Consider the following 18818-nt stretch of genomic DNA (forward strand, 5'->3'; position numbering starts at 1 on the left):
GCATAGGGCCTGGGCGTAGGGCCAGCCGCCCGGACGGCAGGCAACGCGGCGAACGCAGGCGGCCGTTGGGTTGCCGCCCTGCGCGGGGCTCCGCGCAACCAACCCCGAACCGGCGCGCTTGGACTCGTCTGCGAATTCCAATTGGGGTCGCGCAAAAAGACGAAATGACGATCCGGTCGTCTGAAGCGAAGCGACAATATTGCTGCTCTCCCGTCGAAGTAATCGAATCACCGGGCTGCACCAATTTCCTTTCCCCACCCCTCTCCTTTCCCCGACACTGGAAGACTACCGCTTGGAATCTCTCCAGCATTCTTCGCGCGTGGCTTGGCTGGCCACTTCGGCTGGCCTCTCCGGCCCCCGCTGTGGTGTGTCGTGTAGTGTGAATGAAGAGCACAGTGCCAGAGCAGTGCTGTCATTTTTCTTCTCTCGATGAATCCGAGCGCCTCGCCGCGTCGCACAGTGGGCCAGAAGACCGCTTACATTGCGACCGCCTCCACCGGTCTTCTGGCCCACTGTGCGCCGTGCTTGGTCTTGTCCCGAGGTATCGAGGGAATTTGCAATATCCCTTGTTATGCGACCTGGCCGGCGGTATGGAAGCTCCGGCATCAGGCGATGGAGACCCGCACCCCGCTGAGATGACTCCGTGGAAAAAGCGCGGCGCTCCGACAGGTCTCGAACCCGCGCCCCGCCTCGCAGGGCTTCGAGAGGTGCACGACGACGGCGACCTTCGAGAGGGTGCAGTTCAATGGGGCGCCGCGTTCGATCGAGTGGCAGTGGAGTAGCAGGCACACGACTCGAAATAGACTCGCCCAAAACCGCCCCTCCTCATCTCCTCTCATCACGGTGGCGCAGTCATTCACGGAGCACGGCGCGCCGCGGCGATCAGGAAGTCCTGGGCGCACTTGGTGCTGTTGGAGGTCAGGGTAAACAATCAATAAGCGACCTGGCCCACAATTTATTTATTTATCTAGTGCATCGGCGATGTGTCTCTGTACAGTAGAGGGCATGGCGCAGTACGGGCGGCGCGTGGCGGCCTGCACACTTCCCATCCTGACCTTGCGCTCCGAAACGCAGAAAGACAGCGCCGCAGCGCGGTCTTCTTGTCCTCGTCCGTCCTCGTCCGTCGCACGGCGAGCGACGCGCGCCAAAAGTCGCGTTTCGCGCGCAGCCTTCCCGCCTTGATTACCGGCGCAGCGCTGCAGCTTGGCGTACAGCGCCACCTAGCGGCCGCGCCGGCAACCACGAGGCGCCCTGGCGGCGCGGGGTATCGCCGTGGGGGAGGACCCGGCGGCGCTGCGCTGCGGATTTGGTGGTGGATTCGATCCACGGATCCACGCAATGCAGTCCAGCGAGATGGCCTGAGCCTGTAGAGGCCCCCGGGGCCGAGCCGCTACGCCTCTAGGCGGACAGCGCCGCCTGCACCAAGGGCAGCACCTGCTTCCTGGAGCACTTGGTGTTCCGCTGGTCGAAGAGCGACACGCCTGGAAGCGCGCACGGCCGCTCCACCAGCTGCAGGCTCTCGTCCTTCTGGAGGGCCTCCACCAGCTGCAGAAGGTCATTGAGGGTGAGTCGCAGTTCCAAGGTGAACCTCCAGTGCCAGGGGAGGGGGCTCACCGTCTTCGCCGGCTGCTCCTTGCCGCCCGCGCTGTAGACGGCGATGTCCCTCCTCAAGGTGGACGACGCCTCTCCCGAGAAGCTCATGCCCATGACGACGGCCGCGTCCGAGAGGTGCTTGGCGCAGAGGGCCGCCAGGGCCTCCGCCGCGTCGGCGCGCTGCAAGAAGTCCTGCGACAGAAGCGCCAGCGGTTTTCAAGGTCTGAGTCCCGACTGGCGGTCGAACTCGGAAATCAGCGATCGGGGACGCACCTGCACTAGCAGCGGCATGCCGGGGAGGGGCAGCCCGCGCACGACCTTCATGTCCTTGTGCAGGATCTGCAGCGCCGTCAGCTCGGAGACGTCTTTGCGCGCGGCGATGATGTCCTCGAACGTTGCCGAGCGGTCACTCCTGAAAACACCAGTTTGGATTCATCGACAATTATTTTGGCAGAGTACAGGTGCACGTGCGAGGGCGACTGGGGCCGCGTCACGTACGCGTGGCCGGTGCCGCGCTCTTCGCACGCCGAGACGATGGCTGTGTCTGACGGGGTGGTGCGATCCGCCTGCGCCGAGAAGCAGGCCGTGTCCAAGAGGACCGTGCCTGAAAAAAGAAATACAAAAATAACCGACATGGAAGGATTTTCTCAGCTTTTGGGCCAAATTGTCGTTGCAAGAACGTACCTCGGATGAGATCCGCGACCTGCGCGTCGAACAGCTCGGGTGCGAGGGCCAGGATGCGTTCCCCGACGAGGGACGCGCAGGAGCCCACCACGTTGATGACCACCTCGCAGTCGCGGGGCCAGGCCGCCGCTGCCACCGCGTCCCGGGGCCGGTGGTCCAGGACAGCCACGGCCGAGGGCTCTGGAAAGTCGAACAGCGCGCAAGAACGCTTATTGCATGCCCACTGGAAAGCATCCATGCGCTCCGATTGACTCACTGACCATCGGGGGTGACGGAGGCCAAGCTGGCGTACAGGGGCCGGTCCCGCTCCGGCAGCGCGTGGTGATCCACCAACGTCAGCCGCAGTCGCCCGGCCGCGTGCAGCGCCGCCAAGTCCACCTCGTCCCTATCGGCAGAGGCGCAAGCGTTTCCGTAGTGTAGCGGTTATCACGTGTGCTTCACACGCACAAGGTCCCCGGTTCGATCCCGGGCGGGAACAGTGTTTTGGATCTGGTGATAGCGATTGGAAGCTATGGCTTACTGAGGCTGTATCGCCTTGGCATGACTATCGTACCAACTGGCCCATTAGCTCAGTTGGTTAGAGCGTCGTGCTAATAACGCGAAGGTCGTGGGTTCGATCCCCCCATGGGCCACTCAACATTTTTGACAGACCAAGAAGATAAGCAATTTTGAGAACTAGACACTTACCGGAAAGTTAGCAAGTCTTCAGATATGCCATTTTTGCTCAGGAAATAAGTCACTTCCGTCTTCAAAGCATACTCCTCACGAGGAATGTTAAGCACAGGGATACATGAGCTTCTTGTGCCTTGGCTGTGCATCAGCAAACCCAGGCAGAGTGCTGACACAACTGAATCCAAGTCGCATGACTCATTACCTAGTATAATATGGATAATGTCCAGAGATGCAGGAGAATCGGTGAGATGGTTCTGAAATAATCCACCAAAAAAATAACTTTTAAAAAAGGCAAAATTATTTTTGACAAGGGAGAAAATTAAAGTCGATCATATTGTACTTTTGAGAAATGCAATTAAATTCAGAAAACTAATTTATGCAAGACCATTAATTGAAAATGCACCGAGTATAAATGACCCTGGCAAGCCATCAAGGAATGGCGAATGGCACCCAATCAGGTGCATGGTCTTGGCAAACTGTCAAGTTAGGAAAGGGCAGAAGATTGTCAGAGGTAAAGGTTCAGTTGCTCAATTCCAAGCAAGGAGTAGTGAACACTCAGTCTCCCAGTGAAGGCAGGCGTGCACAGTTGATGGCTCTGTCATGTGAGTGAACTTGTGTTGCACCACATGCATGAAACGAATCGGACTGTCACTTCCGGGCTATCACTTCTTGATCGGCTTTGTCATCGAAAACAAATGACAGAACTACGTTAAACCTAAACTGCTACCGAAACTCAGCCAGGGCCAAATCGTACCCAGGCTTTCTTCGACTTCCTCAGAAACTGTAACAGTGGCGTGCCCGACATCTTGGGCGGGGCTTACGGGGAATGCCCGCGAAAGCAAGGTTTTGTTTGCCGGGCGAAAGCGCCGCGCATCTGTAAACAACATGCGTGACTAATGGTGTAATTCTGAAGGTTATGTTGTTTGTTTTGGTTCGGCCCAAGATATCGCGGGCAGGGCAGGGGGCGGGGAAAGAGGGAAGGAAACACGTAACATTCCGGAAATCTTCTTTTTCTTTCCGTGCTTCTCTCAGTGGGCCAGGACCTCCTCTTGATTTGGCTTTTGTGCCTATTTAGATCATCTTTGAGCGCTTTGATGTGCATAAAATCTTCTACTCCACACATTCTCAGCGTTTTGTCACTTTATTTTGCCCCAAAACGCCTCACAAGGCCTCAACGAGAACTTTATGGCCGAGAAAACCCTGGCCACATGGATCATAGCCTTTGAGAAAATGTCCTGTGCCGTGCCTCCAAAATAAATTTGTTTAGTGTCAAGATGGCCGCTGAAGGATGGTAGATAAGATTAGGCATTAACTTTCTGTTGTTATTTAACGTAGCCGCTTTTAGTGAGTGCCGAAATAGCCCAAAATGCGCGACCAACACACTCACGACCCTGAGGCAGAGATCCCCGTTCGGTCCTCAAGCCCAGCGAGCGCAGTGCGTAGGTGGTGACCCAATTTGCAAGGATGGCCTTAGCACTGTGTTGAGCAGAGCTACTCGGCCGTTCCGATTTTGGGTTCGCGTTGCACCATTGGGCGGCCGCAAGTAGCTAGACGGGTGCCTCATGGAGCAAGCTACCAGTCGGGTGGTCAGGGCGGGCAAGCCGAGGCTGGCGGCCGAAAGGGCCGAACCCGAGGCCACGGCGAGCTCCAGCTCCACAGCGAGTGGGCCGTCCAGCCTCTCCAGCGCCAAGCCCGTTGTAAACATGCGCAAGTCCAAACCGTCTATTGGAATCCACGACAGGGGAGGCCGGCGATTTTCTGACACCAAGGACCCTCCTTCAGGAACTTTATCAGGTGGGGACAATCGTCTGGGTCAGGTGTGGTACCCGTGCGATGGTCTGTTTGTTGTTTTGTTTGTTCTTAGTGGGGGGTAGAGGTCTTTACTCTGTTCAGTGTCTTCTGCTTGTTTTGACCATTTCAATCATAGGGTTGTTGTGGTTCTCTACCAGTGAGTGACCTTTTGCTAGAACAGCCTCCGTCTTTTTTGTGTTTTCAGGTGGACACTCAGGCGCAGGAGAAGTATCCAATTTAGTTCGCATCCATGGATCGACTCTGGGTCAGTCTGCTCCCTCATTGTCAAACACAATGGTAAGCTACATCGTAATATGGCATGAGAACTCTCCCGTTAGTTTTGACTTTTGTGTTAATTAGGGGTATGCTTTCTTTATTGCAGAAGGAGTTGTGCATATCAAGGCGAAGCAGCAGAGTTAGTCAGAGAAAAAGCTTTATCTCAACAACATCTCCAACACTGCCTCGGTGCCTCTCTCCTATGTCTGGTAAGTGCTGAAGACATGTTTTTGGTGCTGATTTTTGTTTGTGGTTGCACTGGAATGAATTAAAACCCTTTTTCTTTCTCGTGCAGGAAGTCCGCTTGAAAGTCCCAGGATGTCTCCCAATCAACACTTTGCCTATGCTCCCATCAGAAGGTAAGCCTGAAATATACTTAAACTGACCAGTGTACTTGGTTTCACCTAGAATGCACACCACTTTCAAAGCATTCATGACAAGTCTCCTTTGTAAACTTGCAACATTTATAATGGCAACACTTTCCAAAGAATGCCTGTGGTTTTATCCAAATTTTAGTTGTCATCAGTTGTAAAATGTTTCCTATGTAAATCATCTTTGACAAAATACTAAGCTATCAATAGCTATAAATAAAATTAATATTTTACCAGGGTCAACCAGGATAAGAAAAACAAGAGAAGTCTGTAAGTGTATTGTGACAACTGTACCATCTCATTTGCATCTTCTATTTTATTAATATCTGATGGCATGTGTATAGATGTCAAGTAATGTTAGAGCTGTATTGATAAGCGATGCACTCACTTAAGAATAGATCTACGTACTGTTCTAGCTGCTAGTTTTTGATGTTCATACTTTGAGCACATGTTCATACTTCAAAACACACAGCATGTGAGCACTAAAATGATTTAAGTCACAATATTGCTTTTAAAGTAACTGAAGCTTCTTGTTGCCCACACATTTGTAAAGCATATTTTTTACAGCGGCATTGTGATCACATTTTTGAATGGGTTAAGTTTTACTATTTTACCACCTTCTGAGGCATAATCTCCTCAAACAGTTTTAACAATTTTACCTTGTGATCAATATTGTGCTGACAGCTATACTCACAAGAAATTTATGTTCTATGTGCATTGGGCTTGGGAATGTACAAATTGTTTTTCATTTATGGAAGCATCAAGCATCCCCTACTAAAGTTGAAATTGTGACTGTGTCTTTGTCACTATGGTTTTCAATTAATACAGCGCAACCATTTCACTTTGTTTCAAAGACCCACAAACACTATGTTTACTTCAGCTGAGTGATTCTTTTCATGTATGAATTTTATGTTGTTGCTTGATACTGTGAATAAGCCTACCTGTTAATATCCTTCCTAAAAACTGACGTCATCAAGAAATCCAGATTTTTTTTTTTTTGGTCCTGGGTTTTAGTAGGGGTAAGAAAGTAGCAAATTCGGTGCCAAAGTAGCCACCTCAGGGTATGTCTTACCTATTTAGGATTGATTGAATTTTGGAAATGTCTAGTTAGCATGTAAATCAATGTTAGTCCATTACCTGTTGCAATAATACTTAACTTTGACATTTTTGTTGGTATGTGATAAATAAATAAGATAAAAAAAAATATTCCAATTTAGTCTGGGAATTGCCTATATTTTCAGTTTCTGTTTCTCCTTTGTGTCACGATTTGACATGAGAACTTTTTCTTGTGCAGGTGTGAAGGCAGACGCTGGTCTGTGGCCTCTCTTCCGTCATCTGGTTATGGGACGACACCAGGAAGCTCAAGTGTATCTGTAAGTGTTCGAAACTGTAGCATACCCCCGTTTTTCCTCTCACTTCACGTTTCCCTCTTTTCTTTTCTTGTCTTTTGTTTTTCTTTCTTTTTTTTTTTTGGCCCTGATTATTTAACAGTTTTAACCTTTTCATAGCAGCATGCTTAATTATTATCTCCATTACATCAAATATTTTCAATTTGACAGGCCTTGATTTATTTGGAGGCTGATACGTATTGCACTCTCAGTTCTCTAAATTTTAATTCCATTATGCTTGTTCTTGTGCTTTCAACCAAGTTTTCAAGGTGCACTTGTTTGTCGTTTTGTGCTTGGCTTCTCTTTTTACATTTTAGTGCATTGATTAACTGCTCTTATCACCACAAAAGATTGCTACAAACACCTCTGCTTGCTTTGTTTTGTTTTTAGGATAATCGCTCTAGATTTGACCAATATATTCTTCAAAAGGAACGGAGGCTAAAATTTGTAAGTGTATCTCGCACTCTCGGGTTTTTAAAAGTAACAAGTAATGAATTTCACCTCCCTCCCCAGTTGAAAAAAGGAAAAAAAAGAAAAAATTATTTTGGGGACCAAACATTGGTGTAGGTGCGCATGCTATGCTTTGCCTCCTGTCTAGAATCTTCTTGAAATGTTGTGTATAAAATTTGATCATTTTGTTTCCTGTTGATATCCCAAGATCTTCACTGCTGTTATTTTCTGCATTAATGGGTCTTAAAGTGGATTTACAATAAACATTCCCTCTTTTCAGTCACAATGCTCATCACAAGAACGCCTTCATCAACTGCCTAATTTACCTACTAAAGAGGAGCTTCAGATGCTGACAAGACACTTTTCGAACGAAGCCCATCACAGTTGTGTTCATGACGAATACAGTCCAAGGTCTCCTTTAAGCCGTCCAAGATCGCGTAGTCTAAGGTACTGAATTCAAGTGGTTTAATTTCCATGTTAAGATTACTCTGTTCTTAACTTTTTTAACTTCAACTTCACTTTACAGCTCACCAAGCCGCTCTCCAGTCATGGACACGGACATTATTGTAATGAATACTATGTATAAAGAAAGGTTTCCCAAGGTATGGAAAATAATCCTAAATTAACAATCATTTCAAAGTATCTGGTAACTCAACCTAATTATTTGTTTGCAGGCAACACAACAAATGGAGGAGCGCTTGAAAGCTTTTATTAATGAGACTAAAGTTACAGAAGGCGATTGTGAGCTTCATCTTAAAGATTTGCCCATTTTACGCTTCGTCCTCCATCAGATTGTTGAAATGGCGAGAGACTGTCTGCAAAAGTCTGAAGAGAAGCTTATATCTAGCCGTTATTTCTATGACATGTCAGAAAATCTTGAACGACTCCTTAGTGAGGTACAATTTGATTTTCTCATTGTATAAATATTATTTTTGTTTCAAATTGTTTGCCTTGTTCTGTATTTGTCTTGGGTTCTTCCAGACAAAAGAAAAGAGCATCGAAGCCGCAGGACGAGTAGGGACTGTTGTCAGAAGGCTTCTTTTGATCATATCACGGCCTGCTCGTTTGCTCGAATGTTTGGAGTTTGATCCTGAAGAATTCTATCATATGCTTGAGGAAGCTGAGGGTCAAGCCAAGCTCGCCCATCAAGTGAAGGCAGACATACCTCAGTACATTCTGGGCAAGCTGGGAATGACTAAAAATTCGAGTGCAGAATTGGATGAAGACTTGAGCTCCATCAACATTTCGCCACCTCCACCATCATCTACCGCACCAAACTCAGCAGCGGCAGCTTGTGTTACTACTACTGAGAAAGGGCGCGGCATCTTACACCGTGGCAGCAAAAAAGAGTTCAAGGTAAGAATTTTGTAGTACTGTGTATAAGCAAATTTGTGTGTTAACATTAACGTTTTTAATCCTTAAATGCTTTAATCATGCTTTCAGAATCCATCAGAGGATGATTTTGAAGTGATTAAGTTGATCTCAAATGGCGCCTATGGCGCAGTTTACTTAGTAAGAGTTAAAGAGACACGACAGCGTGTGGCTATGAAAAAGATCTCAAAAAATAATCTAATGCTCCGGAATCAAGTGGATCAAGTTTTCACAGAGAGGGACATAATGAGTTTTACTGATAATCCATTTGTTGTGAGTATGTATTGCAGCTTTGAGACAAAGGTATGTTCCATAAGTTTTATTGTTTAAATATTATTCTTTGTTTCAAATATCACTACGAGCTATGTGGCTATAAATTTTCTTCATTTGCTTTGCAGAAACATCTTTGCCTCGTTATGGAGTATGTTGAAGGGGGCGACTGTGCAGCTTTGTTGAAAAGCATTGGCCCACTACCTTCTGATATGGCTAGATTTTATTTTGCTGAAACTGTGCTAGCAGTGGAGTACTTGCACAGTTATGGAATTGTACACCGTGATTTAAAGCCTGACAAGTATGTTCTTTGACCGTAGCTGCATAATTTCCCTCCTGATTTATCTGCTACAATTTCTTATTCCATGTTCTTTTTTTTCCTGCAGCCTGCTGATTACTGCTTTAGGTCACATTAAACTAACAGATTTTGGTTTGAGCAAGATGGGTCTCATGTCTTGTAAGTAGCTTCAAAATGATTATTGATTTGTGTTAGTAATCTGTTAAATGAAAAGCCCTATTAATATTCATCTTGCCTTTCTTCAGTAACAACAAATTTGTATGAAGGATACCTAGACAGAGAAACACGCCAGTTCTCAGACAAACAGGTTACCGGGACTCCTGAATATATTGCCCCAGAAGTAATATTGAGGTGAGAACAATTCACACACTCTTTTTCTTTTAATGGATGGCTTTTTATAATAAGTTTTACCTTTGCACAGTGTTTATGAACTCAGTTTTTAACAACTCTGTAATATGTTTTAGGCAAGGTTATGGTAAACCTGTTGACTGGTGGTCTATGGGAATTATTTTGTACGAATTTCTTATTGGTTGTGTTCCATTCTTTGGTGAAACTCCTGAAGAGCTTTTTGCTCATACTGTTAATGGTACGTCGTTTACTCTGTTTCTTGATTTGTGTTTCGCTTCCTGTAAGTTCCTTAAAATAATAATAACATTATCTGTTTTAAATGTGTTCCAGATGACATTGAATGGCCTGATGAAAAGGATTGGCCTGTACAACTGGAATCTAAAGATTTAATTACTCAGCTTCTACAGCACAATCCTTTGATCAGGCTTGGAACAGGAGGTGCTCAGGAAGTAAAGGATCACCCATATTTCTGTGGCCTAGATTGGACAAGCTTGCTTCGTCAGAAGGCTGAATTCGTACCCCAGCTGGACAATGAGGACGACACCAGTTATTTTGACAGTGCGTTCTGCATCATACATTTATTTCAAGCCTACTTTGTTTAGACCTTTTTGATAAACATTGTCTTTTGTTTGTATTTCAGCTCGTATGGATCGTTACAAGCATGATATGGGTGATGATACAGATGATACTGATGAGTCAATGCTGTTTGGGTTTTCATCTATCTCACCAAGATTCCAAAAAGTGCATGGATCCGAGGAACGCCGAATGTCATCACTTGCATCATCAACCTTGCCGTCTTCTGCTTATCGAGAAGTTACTCCTCCGAGTAGAGCTCAGTCAAATACTTCTGACTCTCCAAAGACAACAAAATCGGCCACCTCAGTTGCATCAACTGCATCATCCCTGCCTCATGATTCTGGCAATTCTGAATCATCTTCATCGAATGTTGGAAGTAGCATGGAATTGGATGAAAGCAAGGAATCATCAGAGAGCCGTGGAGACCACGCCAGTCTTGTCCATCACCATTCTCTCAGCACTCCAGAATCTTCACAAACAGAAAGTGACGATGTTTCACCACAAGTTCAAAGAAAGAGAAGATTGCATACAAGGGATTCTCTTCCTCGGTTTTCAATTTCAGTTGAGGATGAAAAGCACATGTAAGTATCCTTGTAGTTTGATGAAAAAAAAAAATTGTTTTCTTTTTCTATGTTTTGAGTCAGCACTGATTTGTATTTTTCCATTCTGTCAGGATCAATATTCCAGTTTTGAAAGGACCTGACCGATCAGCATTTGTCTCATTGGATGAACGTTCTTCCAAAGTTGGAGTACGACCAGGCCCTAGCATGCCATCTACGTCTAGTAGCACTATTGAAAGCTCCCCAGTTTCTTCCATTAAAGCGCGGGGAAGACCTGTTATTAAAAGTGCGTCTGCTAGTGGTCTTTCTCTAATGATTCCCACAACTGTATACTTGAGTAAGTTTTTCTTATCTTTTCATAGTGTTAACATGTTGCCCATGTGTTGAATTCTGCAAATTATTGAATTGTAACGTTTCTCTTGCAGCAGATGATGCACCTCAGTCAATGCCTTCTCCTGGGGGTTCGAGCACTGCCAGTTCCAGAGACACTTCACCTTGTCGCGAACTTTCTCCTCTGGTCACAAACCTGAAGCCTCCTATAATTATCAAGCGAGGAGCAAGGGGCTTTGGCTTCACTGTCAACACAATTCGAGTGTACTATGGAGATACCAATTACTACACAATGCATCATCTTGTCATGGTGAGCTTCACTAGTTGTTTTAATTATTATAGTAACATCCTTAACATTGAATGTTTCTGTATTTTGTTATCTTGTGTCTATTCTCCAGGCTGTTGATGAAGGAAGTCCAGCATTTGAGGCAGGTTTGAACCCAGGAGACTTGATCACTCATATCAATGGAGAGCCTGTTCAAGGTTTATTCCATACTCAAGTCCTTCACTTGCTTCTGAGTGGTGGGGATCATGTCACTTTAGGATCAACACCTCTTGAAAATACATCCATTAAAGCTGGTGGTCACCGTCGAGAACCAGGACAGAGTAAACTCGCCCGACGAAGCTTGAACAGACAACGAAGACAGAAGAGGGACTTGATTGACAAACGCCGCAAACCGTCTCTTTTCAAAAGAATCAGCAACAAGCGGGCAAGTGTGGACCTGGCTCAGCCTCTCAGCATATCAAGTCCAATGTCAGCTCCTGTTGTTCCTCTGGAGAGCAGGCCTCAGTTTTTGTTAACTGGTGTAGGCTGTCAGCCTGCAACTCGTTCACAGCCTTGGTCTCTAACTGGTCAAGATTCTGGAACCCGAGTGAAACCTCTTCGTTCGCCATCCTCCAACAGAGTGTCGTTTCCTCCAGCGGAACCGCTTGCTCAGCCATATTCACCCAACACATCATCAAGTTCGTCAGGCTCCTCAGCTGCCAGTAGCCCTGCGGCAGCCACACCGCATTACCAGCGACCGTCTACTCTGCATGGGCTGAAGCACAAACTGCACAGTGCAGCCAAGAATCTTCATTCATCTTCTGGGCGCCGGAAATCAGTGGGGCATATTCCACTATCTCCGCTTGCACGGACTCCATCGCCGTCCCCACTGCCGTCCTCACCAACTAGATCACCTTCACCTTTAGCATTCCCAGCTGTTCACCAGCCAGGAAGCTCTAACACTACTCAGTCGTACAGCCCTGGGTCATCACTTTCAACTCCTGGTGGTTGCGGAAAAAAAGGTTTCGCTCGCCCCAAAAGTGCCGAACCAGGAAGTCCGCTTCTTAGGAGGGCCCTGTCTCCTGACCGTCTCCATCCTAGAAGCGCCGAAAGCAAGTGCAAAGCTGGTGCCCCATCCATATCGCCTCTTTGTAATAACCCTTCACCCAAGGTGAGTGTGGCTGCGAGCTCCGCCTCAGGCTCCACAGTAACATCACGCTCTCCCCTTTCGAAAGCGTCATCCCTTGACAAAGGGCTCAAATCAAAACCTCCAGAGCATCCCCTCTCGATAAGACCAGACTCAACAGATGACTTGTCTGGCATTCGAAGTTTACCAAAGGATGATTCTGAGGCTCAAGATAGCGGTCAAGGCCAAGGTCACATGTGTGTGAAGGGTATCGTTCCGATCGACGGCCGTAATCCGCTTCCCCTCCCTCGCATCGCCGAGGAAAAGGATTCACCCCCTGGGAGCAGGGAAGATGCCATGAGAGAACTTATGCCTTCTCTTCCACCCCCACCGCCCCCAACAACGCCATGTACTCCCAGTACTCCATGTATCCCGTTTATACCACTGCTGAAGTCTGTGATAAGAGAGGAGGAAACTCACAAGAAAAAAGAAGGTTGTGATAAAAGAGGGAAAGAGTTCTTTGAAAAGAACAGTGGAGCTTCCTCTTCAAAATGCAAGGATAAGCAATGAGAAGTTAGTAATGAGCTTTTCCCTTCTAAAATAATGAATTTGTGTCAATGGTGGCTACTTTGGATGAAAACTTTTTCCAAGAAAAAGTATTCATATTTGTTACTTAGGGATTAGTGAAGAGTGCTGATTTAATTTTTCGCTCTTCAATTTATGTGTTTGTGTATTTTTAAGTGAATGATTTTATCAACTCTATCTGATTGTATGAAGACGTATTTAAATTGCTTGGAGGTAACTGGGTTGGTTTTTGAAATTGAAACAGTAGAAACTCCCTCCCGATGTTCATAAAAGACTTGGTCTTTCAGCAATGTGTGGTTTGTCTTATGCTTTTTTTTAAATGTCAACTGTAGTTTTGATTTTGCCTTTTATAATGAAAGATGAATTAAATTTTCTGAGCTAGTCAAATAAAGACAACTTTTACCTCGCCATCTTCAAGTTAATATTTGGAATATTGGTAGAATATTCAGGTTTCTTTTCTTTTTCTCTTTATTTTCGTTTGTTGTGTTATTCATACTTCGCATTCATAGATCATGCATCCTCCACTTGTTATTTATTTATTTATTTGCGTTTTAGGACTGAGAGGTGAAGGTGAATCTAAATTTTCAATTCATCTTATTCCAGTCGTCTTCATCCTACTGGTATAGTAGGTATGACAACATTCAGTGGTTTTCTTCTCTGAATTTGGTTTTCAAAAAATTGATATGTCCAACATTTCAGAATCTTTTTGTTTTTCCTCTTATTTCTGAGCTATTTAACATTGACTGGTATTGCAATATGCCGATATTGCATGCTCAATCAGAAAATTTGATCTGGCAGGTTCTATTCAATATAAAACATTTGTTACTCATTCTCGGTAACTAAGTTGTGGCATAGTTCATTGTCTTGCATTTTAGAAAATGTGTTGCTTACCTGAACATTGTACTGTTTTTTTTTCTTTTGTTTACTTTACCATTTTGTTTATAAGTGCACAAGTCATTCATGTACAAAACTGTGTTTATTGTGTAGTATTGTAAACATCTAGGTGGTTTAATGTGATCAGGATATATGTGACTTTGGACAGGTGCTTTCCAGCTTGAAGTCAGGTTGAAGTGTTCTTAAGGTTGGATTTGTGTATTTTTTTTGTTTTATTACTTTCTACAATGGTTTCAAATGTATTATTTCTGTGGGACTTATTCAGAATAAGCACTCATGGCAGGCTTAGTGGTGCTAGGTGTAAATACATGTAACTAGAGCCCTTAGTAACTTTTTGAATGTGCAGATGTAGACATTTCATATACATCTGTGTCCAAACAAATTCAATGTGGGCCATGGGAAGTTACTTTAATGTACAGCACTTTTAATGACAGACAGCCCGGTGTCAAAGACAACTGCAGCTGCAATGGGAAGAACAAATTAGGTTCATTAGATTATTGTTAGTCCACTTATTTGCTGGTGTATATGTGTTGATAACACAAAGCCTTCTATTATTGTCAAGTGTCATTAGGACCTTCAGGTAGACTTGTGTGTGTTTCCTGTCTCCAGCTTTGAGCCTAGCTCTGGATATTGTTAACTTAATCTTTTTTGCCTTTTTGGGTTCTTTGAGACCATAGCTTAAATTTGAGTGCCATGTTATATTTTAATGGCATTGTGGATTTTTCTTAAAGTTATTTTTTAGGACTGTGCTGTCCTGTTGTTCTTTCTTTTTTAAATTTTTTCCCACTCCTTTGAAAGGTCAGGTCAGGTACGGAAGTGCAAAGGTGCCATAAATGTTTTTTTTCTTTGCTATTGCTCTTTATTTGCAGAGCAATTTTATGTGCAATCAACATACCTTAACAGTAGTTGACCGGTTCAAGTGTCCCTTTGCACAAGACAGATTGATTGTTTGCATTGTAAGAATTGATTTTAGACTGAATTATTTATTATCTCTAGTCAAAGACTAGATTTTCTTTTTGTCTAGTTTGCCTTTTAAGCTTATGTGATTTAATCTTCAGTTATTATTGTGATTGTTATAACACCACCCAGCTGCTCTAAATTGCAATTCTCGGTCTGTATGTGTCATCCAATAGCAGTTGGTATATTTGTCCTATATTGATGACTGATGCAATATCTGTGAAGTTGAATGATGTATTTTTTAGGTACCATCCAATACATTTGATGTGGCAGGTGCACACTATTCTCTAAAGAATAGAAGGTGATGTGGATTTACTACAAGGTTTGGTTGGTAGTTTGTTGGCTTTTATATAGTATATGTCAAAAAGTGAGTCAACCAACAAACAGAATTTTTGACCATGTTTTCTTTGATTCTTCCAATGCTATATATTGTACATTTTTTGTAATATTTTACTTTGCATCAGATCTGTGAGTTGTATTTGAAATGAAGTATAACTACTTGTATATACTGGTGGGTAACTTATCTTCAAACTTCATAACACTTCATCACAAGAGATAATTGTGCTTGTAAGTTGTATGTTAACATTTTTGCAAGTGTGGGGCTTAAAGCGCACCCCAGATTATCCACTTCTATTTTTTTATGTGTATACTTGAATGTTTTTGTGTTCTTCCGCATTACCAGTTACATGCTATCTCTAATATGCCTTTCAACCCTGAAAATATTCATAGTTTTATGTGCAAGATTCATCACTCACTAGCAGTTGTGGAAATTAGAAGATAAACATACCTGTACAAAGAAAAATTTTAAAAAATGTAATAAAAAGCGCAAAAATTGTCCCCGAACCTCACTTAAGTATTATCGAATAACTTGGTAACATTGTTCCATTGATAACAATAAATGAACTACTCCTCTGTTTTACTCTGCCTCTTTTACTCCCTCATTGACCCGCATTGATGTCTCTGGCCGCGCGTGGGCGCGCGAGTAGCGGCGCACAGAACAGCAGTCTGACCAGCACGCCTGGTGGGGTGGGGGCACGAGGAGGCCCTGCTTCAGGTTGGCCAGGCCCAGGCAGGGCGCAAGTCCCGTCCGCCCAACCAAGTCATGGCGAGCAACGCGTTGAGCAGAACTACGCGGCTTCAAGGCGCGGAGCGCGGAGGCGTGCGTGCCTTTGACGCGTAGGGTCAGAGGGGAGGGGAACGTCTTTATAGGGACACGACTCCAGCTCCAGGATCTCTCGACGGAGCACGAACGGACGCCCGAAGTCACCCGAACGACGGTCGGGAACCGTCGGCAGCAGAGAGGGATAAGACACTGGAGCTCTACCTACAGGTTCACAACCTGAGGGTACCTCGGCAGGTACACCCAAAAACCAAGAAGCACCTCCACATACGCAAAGAGAGGGAAAATGGGCTAAGTCGAATAATCTTGGGCAGACCAAGTCGAGCGGGCGCAGACGGCTCTCAACGGGGAATTCCCTCGGTCCTGCTGAGAGGCTTGCAGACTCAAGTGCTCGACTCGGCACTCCCGGCCGAGCAGTGCCAGACACACGCCGACGGCCCAAGTACTTGGCCAGCGGGCAACGAGTGCCACGCCACGAGTGGCAGCCCTAGGCCCTAGGCCGCGAGAGCCACTCGGACGGTCGGTCCGGTCCGATGTCGAGTTGAGCCGATCCGATCCGATCCGATCCGCGTGCGGCGCGGCGCGGCGGCGTGCGCTGGCGGCTGCGGGCTGCGGGCGTTGCTGCAGCCACAGCCGAGTCGAGCCGGGCGTCGCGATCAAGCCCAGCCGAGTCCTGGCTGGTCCTGGTTGCCGGAGCCGGGGCGTGGCCGCAGAGTGGCGGCCGGTGCCCGGTGTGCCCGCCAAGCCGCCAAGGCGGGGCCAGGCTCTGCCCTACCCAGCCCCGCCAGCCGCCAGGCCTGCGCCAGGCCCACCAGGAGGGAGGTGAGCCCGCTCCCCGCGCCCGCGCCCGGCCCGCGCTCTGTGGGCCCGCGCCTCAGTTAGTCCTCAGTCTACTGCGATGTACCGCTGTAAGCACACCTGTTGTCGGCGCGGCTAGCGGCTGGCTCGGTCTGGCTAGCTAGCCGCAGCCTGCCGCAGCACAACTGCCTGTTCCGAACGAACACACCTCCAGGTAAGTCCCCGAAGGACGGCTCCAGGACGTCGAGGTCGCCGTCGAGCACACGACGGCGTCATTTGCAGCGTGCTGGCGTCGAACGGCTCGACGGCGCGGCGGTGCGGCGCGCGCAGGGGACGCACCTGGAGGCAACAACACCATGTGCAGCCGTCTGCCGCCGGGTGGCTGCCTGCCTGCCTGACTGCCTGGCGCTGCAAGGTCCTGCCGTCCTGCCCTGCCCACCTGCCGCTCCAGGAGGGTCCCTATCCAGGACTCGGCGCAGCATCCTCGCCCTCGGCCAGTGTATCGGCCAGCTCAGCGCGCTGCAAATTCTCATACGCTGGGCCTGGCCGGGCTAAGCCAAGCCGCGGCCGCCCACGTCGGGGACCCATTCCGGCCGTCCAGGACCAGCACACGCACCGCTGGCCGCGCTGGCCGTCTAGCAGGACGAGCCCGGACGGGCCGCGACGGGCCGCGACGGGCCGGGCCCACATAGGCCCACACAGCCAGCCTGACACACCGTGAGCCACCGCACAGCATCACGCGGCGCCGCGGCAAGACGCGGCGCACTCTGGTGGAAGGACCAGTCATTAACAGGTGGCCGCGAACCGCCAAGCACCGCGAAGCAACGCCAGGCAGCAGCGCGTCGAAGAAAGTGAATAGGAGCCAAGGTCACCTCGCCGCGGAGGCAGGCAGCAGGACAGCGCACCGCGATGCCACCCTCGTCAACGTCAACCTCAGCCTCGTCACTGACCTCACCAAGTCGACGGCGGTCGCGCAATCTCAGGAGAGTGAGTCGCCGACGAGTCCAGCGGCAACTTTGGCAACAGTGCGGCCCTGGCCAAGGCCCTGGCCGGCCCTGGCCCTTCCCTGCCCCGCCGGACCCTCTCGTCCTTACGGCCGCGGCGGCGCCACCGTGTTCGAACGGCGGCGGCGACCTGGCGGCGGCCGGCGGGCCGTCCCCGGGGGACCATCGCCACCCCCGCCAACCCCCGCCCACCTGGCGGCCACCCTTTGGCGTGACATTTCGCCGCAGTGCTGTTTGCCGTTTGGCGGAGTGCCGCCCTGCAGGGGCACGCCCAGCACGCCCAGCACGGCGTGACGTCACAGCCTTGCCGCGGTGCGACACGTGCCCGGCGTGTCCTTTGCCGGGCCCTGGGCCCTTGCAGTGTGTGCGCAGGGCGCAGGGCGCAGGGCTCGGCGCGGGCCGCAGGGTTTTCGCTTTTTATCGCTATCGCGAGTCGGTGTTGTGTTTGTGACGCGGCGGCGCGCTGCGTGCAAGACCGATAGGCCGGCCTGCAGGCCGTTATCAAAGGGGTCCGTTGTCGCCGTGCGTGTCACACCTGTGAATGGAACGCGTCCGTGACACGTCCGTGACGGCCCTTGGGCGTGACGTGGCCGTGTGACGACGGCGTGACGGACGGGTGACACCGCGGAGAAAGCTCGACTCGGCCGGTGGCGGCGTCGCTGCGGACCTGCGGTCGCCACGGTGATTCTGCGCCTGGAACCTGGAACTGGACAGTTTTCGCCTCGGACTCGCGGAGCGGACTCCGAGGGCCGTTGTCGTTCCATTCCGTTCCGCGACACCGTGCGCTACAGCGCTGGAAGATTCAACAGCGGCGCACCAGCCGCCAACGCGCCAAGCCTGGCCTAGCCTCGCGGCAGGGGTCGCGCACGAGGCCAGGCGCATGCGCTGGGCGGGACCACGCTTTTGTTTCAACGACTTTTGCCTCTGCCCTTCTGCCAAGCCGACGACATGACGACGCGCGGGAAAACAACCTGGCCGTGTTGAACGCGATCCGGTTGCACGGGGTAACGAACTGTCGACCGGGCCAGGACCTATCTGCTCCGGGAAGCAAGCGCAGTTGCGTGGATTCACCCATCGGGTGGAGCACCGGC

The 18818-nt window shown here is 48.5% G+C and overlaps 2 protein-coding genes and 2 non-coding genes across 11 annotated transcripts; 3 read left to right on the forward strand and 1 right to left on the reverse strand.

Annotated features, from left to right (window-relative positions):
• Positions 1–940: 940 nt before the first annotated feature.
• On the reverse strand, positions 941–3903 carry LOC117651549 (exopolyphosphatase PRUNE1). 4 transcript variants are annotated; one of them, XM_034395643.1, is made up of 8 exons: positions 3704–3903; positions 2965–3203; positions 2538–2662; positions 2278–2457; positions 2092–2197; positions 1867–2005; positions 1615–1785; positions 941–1545 (listed from the first exon to the last, which is right to left on the reverse strand). In XM_034395643.1, exons 1-8 carry the CDS (start codon positions 3752–3754, stop codon positions 1399–1401), a joined length of 1158 nt encoding a protein of 385 aa, XP_034251534.1. In that variant the 5' UTR covers positions 3755–3903; the 3' UTR covers positions 941–1398. The 4 variants fall into 4 exon arrangements, with proteins under 4 accessions (XP_034251534.1, XP_034251538.1, XP_034251536.1 ...); XM_034395647.1 differs by lacking the exon at positions 3704–3903 and adding an exon at positions 3290–3696; XM_034395645.1 differs by lacking the exon at positions 3704–3903 and adding an exon at positions 3353–3491.
• Trnav-cac lies at positions 2683–2755 on the forward strand. The gene has a single exon. It is a non-coding gene; the product is annotated as a tRNA-Val (tRNA).
• Trnai-aau lies at positions 2836–2909 on the forward strand. The gene has a single exon. It is a non-coding gene; the product is annotated as a tRNA-Ile (tRNA).
• LOC117651547 (microtubule-associated serine/threonine-protein kinase 3) lies at positions 3354–15724 on the forward strand. Of its 5 annotated transcripts, none has more exons than XM_034395640.1 (21): positions 3354–3551; positions 4946–5037; positions 5123–5225; positions 5312–5375; positions 5625–5657; positions 6682–6760; positions 7166–7222; positions 7506–7672; positions 7752–7827; positions 7900–8121; positions 8207–8581; positions 8669–8899; positions 8995–9167; positions 9253–9323; positions 9410–9515; positions 9629–9750; positions 9843–10070; positions 10153–10669; positions 10762–10985; positions 11074–11288; positions 11377–15724. In XM_034395640.1, exons 1-21 carry the CDS (start codon positions 3362–3364, stop codon positions 12937–12939), a joined length of 4908 nt encoding a protein of 1635 aa, XP_034251531.1. In that variant the 5' UTR covers positions 3354–3361; the 3' UTR covers positions 12940–15724. The 5 variants fall into 5 exon arrangements, with proteins under 5 accessions (XP_034251531.1, XP_034251529.1, XP_034251532.1 ...); XM_034395638.1 differs by lacking the exon at positions 3354–3551 and adding an exon at positions 4098–4743; XM_034395641.1 differs by lacking the exons at positions 3354–3551; positions 7166–7222 and adding an exon at positions 4098–4743.
• Positions 15725–18818: the final 3094 nt, after the last annotated feature.

This window comes from Thrips palmi, unplaced genomic scaffold (genome assembly GCF_012932325.1).
Source record: "Thrips palmi isolate BJ-2018 unplaced genomic scaffold, TpBJ-2018v1 HiC_scaffold_6, whole genome shotgun sequence".
NCBI classification, from domain to species: Eukaryota; Metazoa; Arthropoda; class Insecta; order Thysanoptera; family Thripidae; genus Thrips; species Thrips palmi.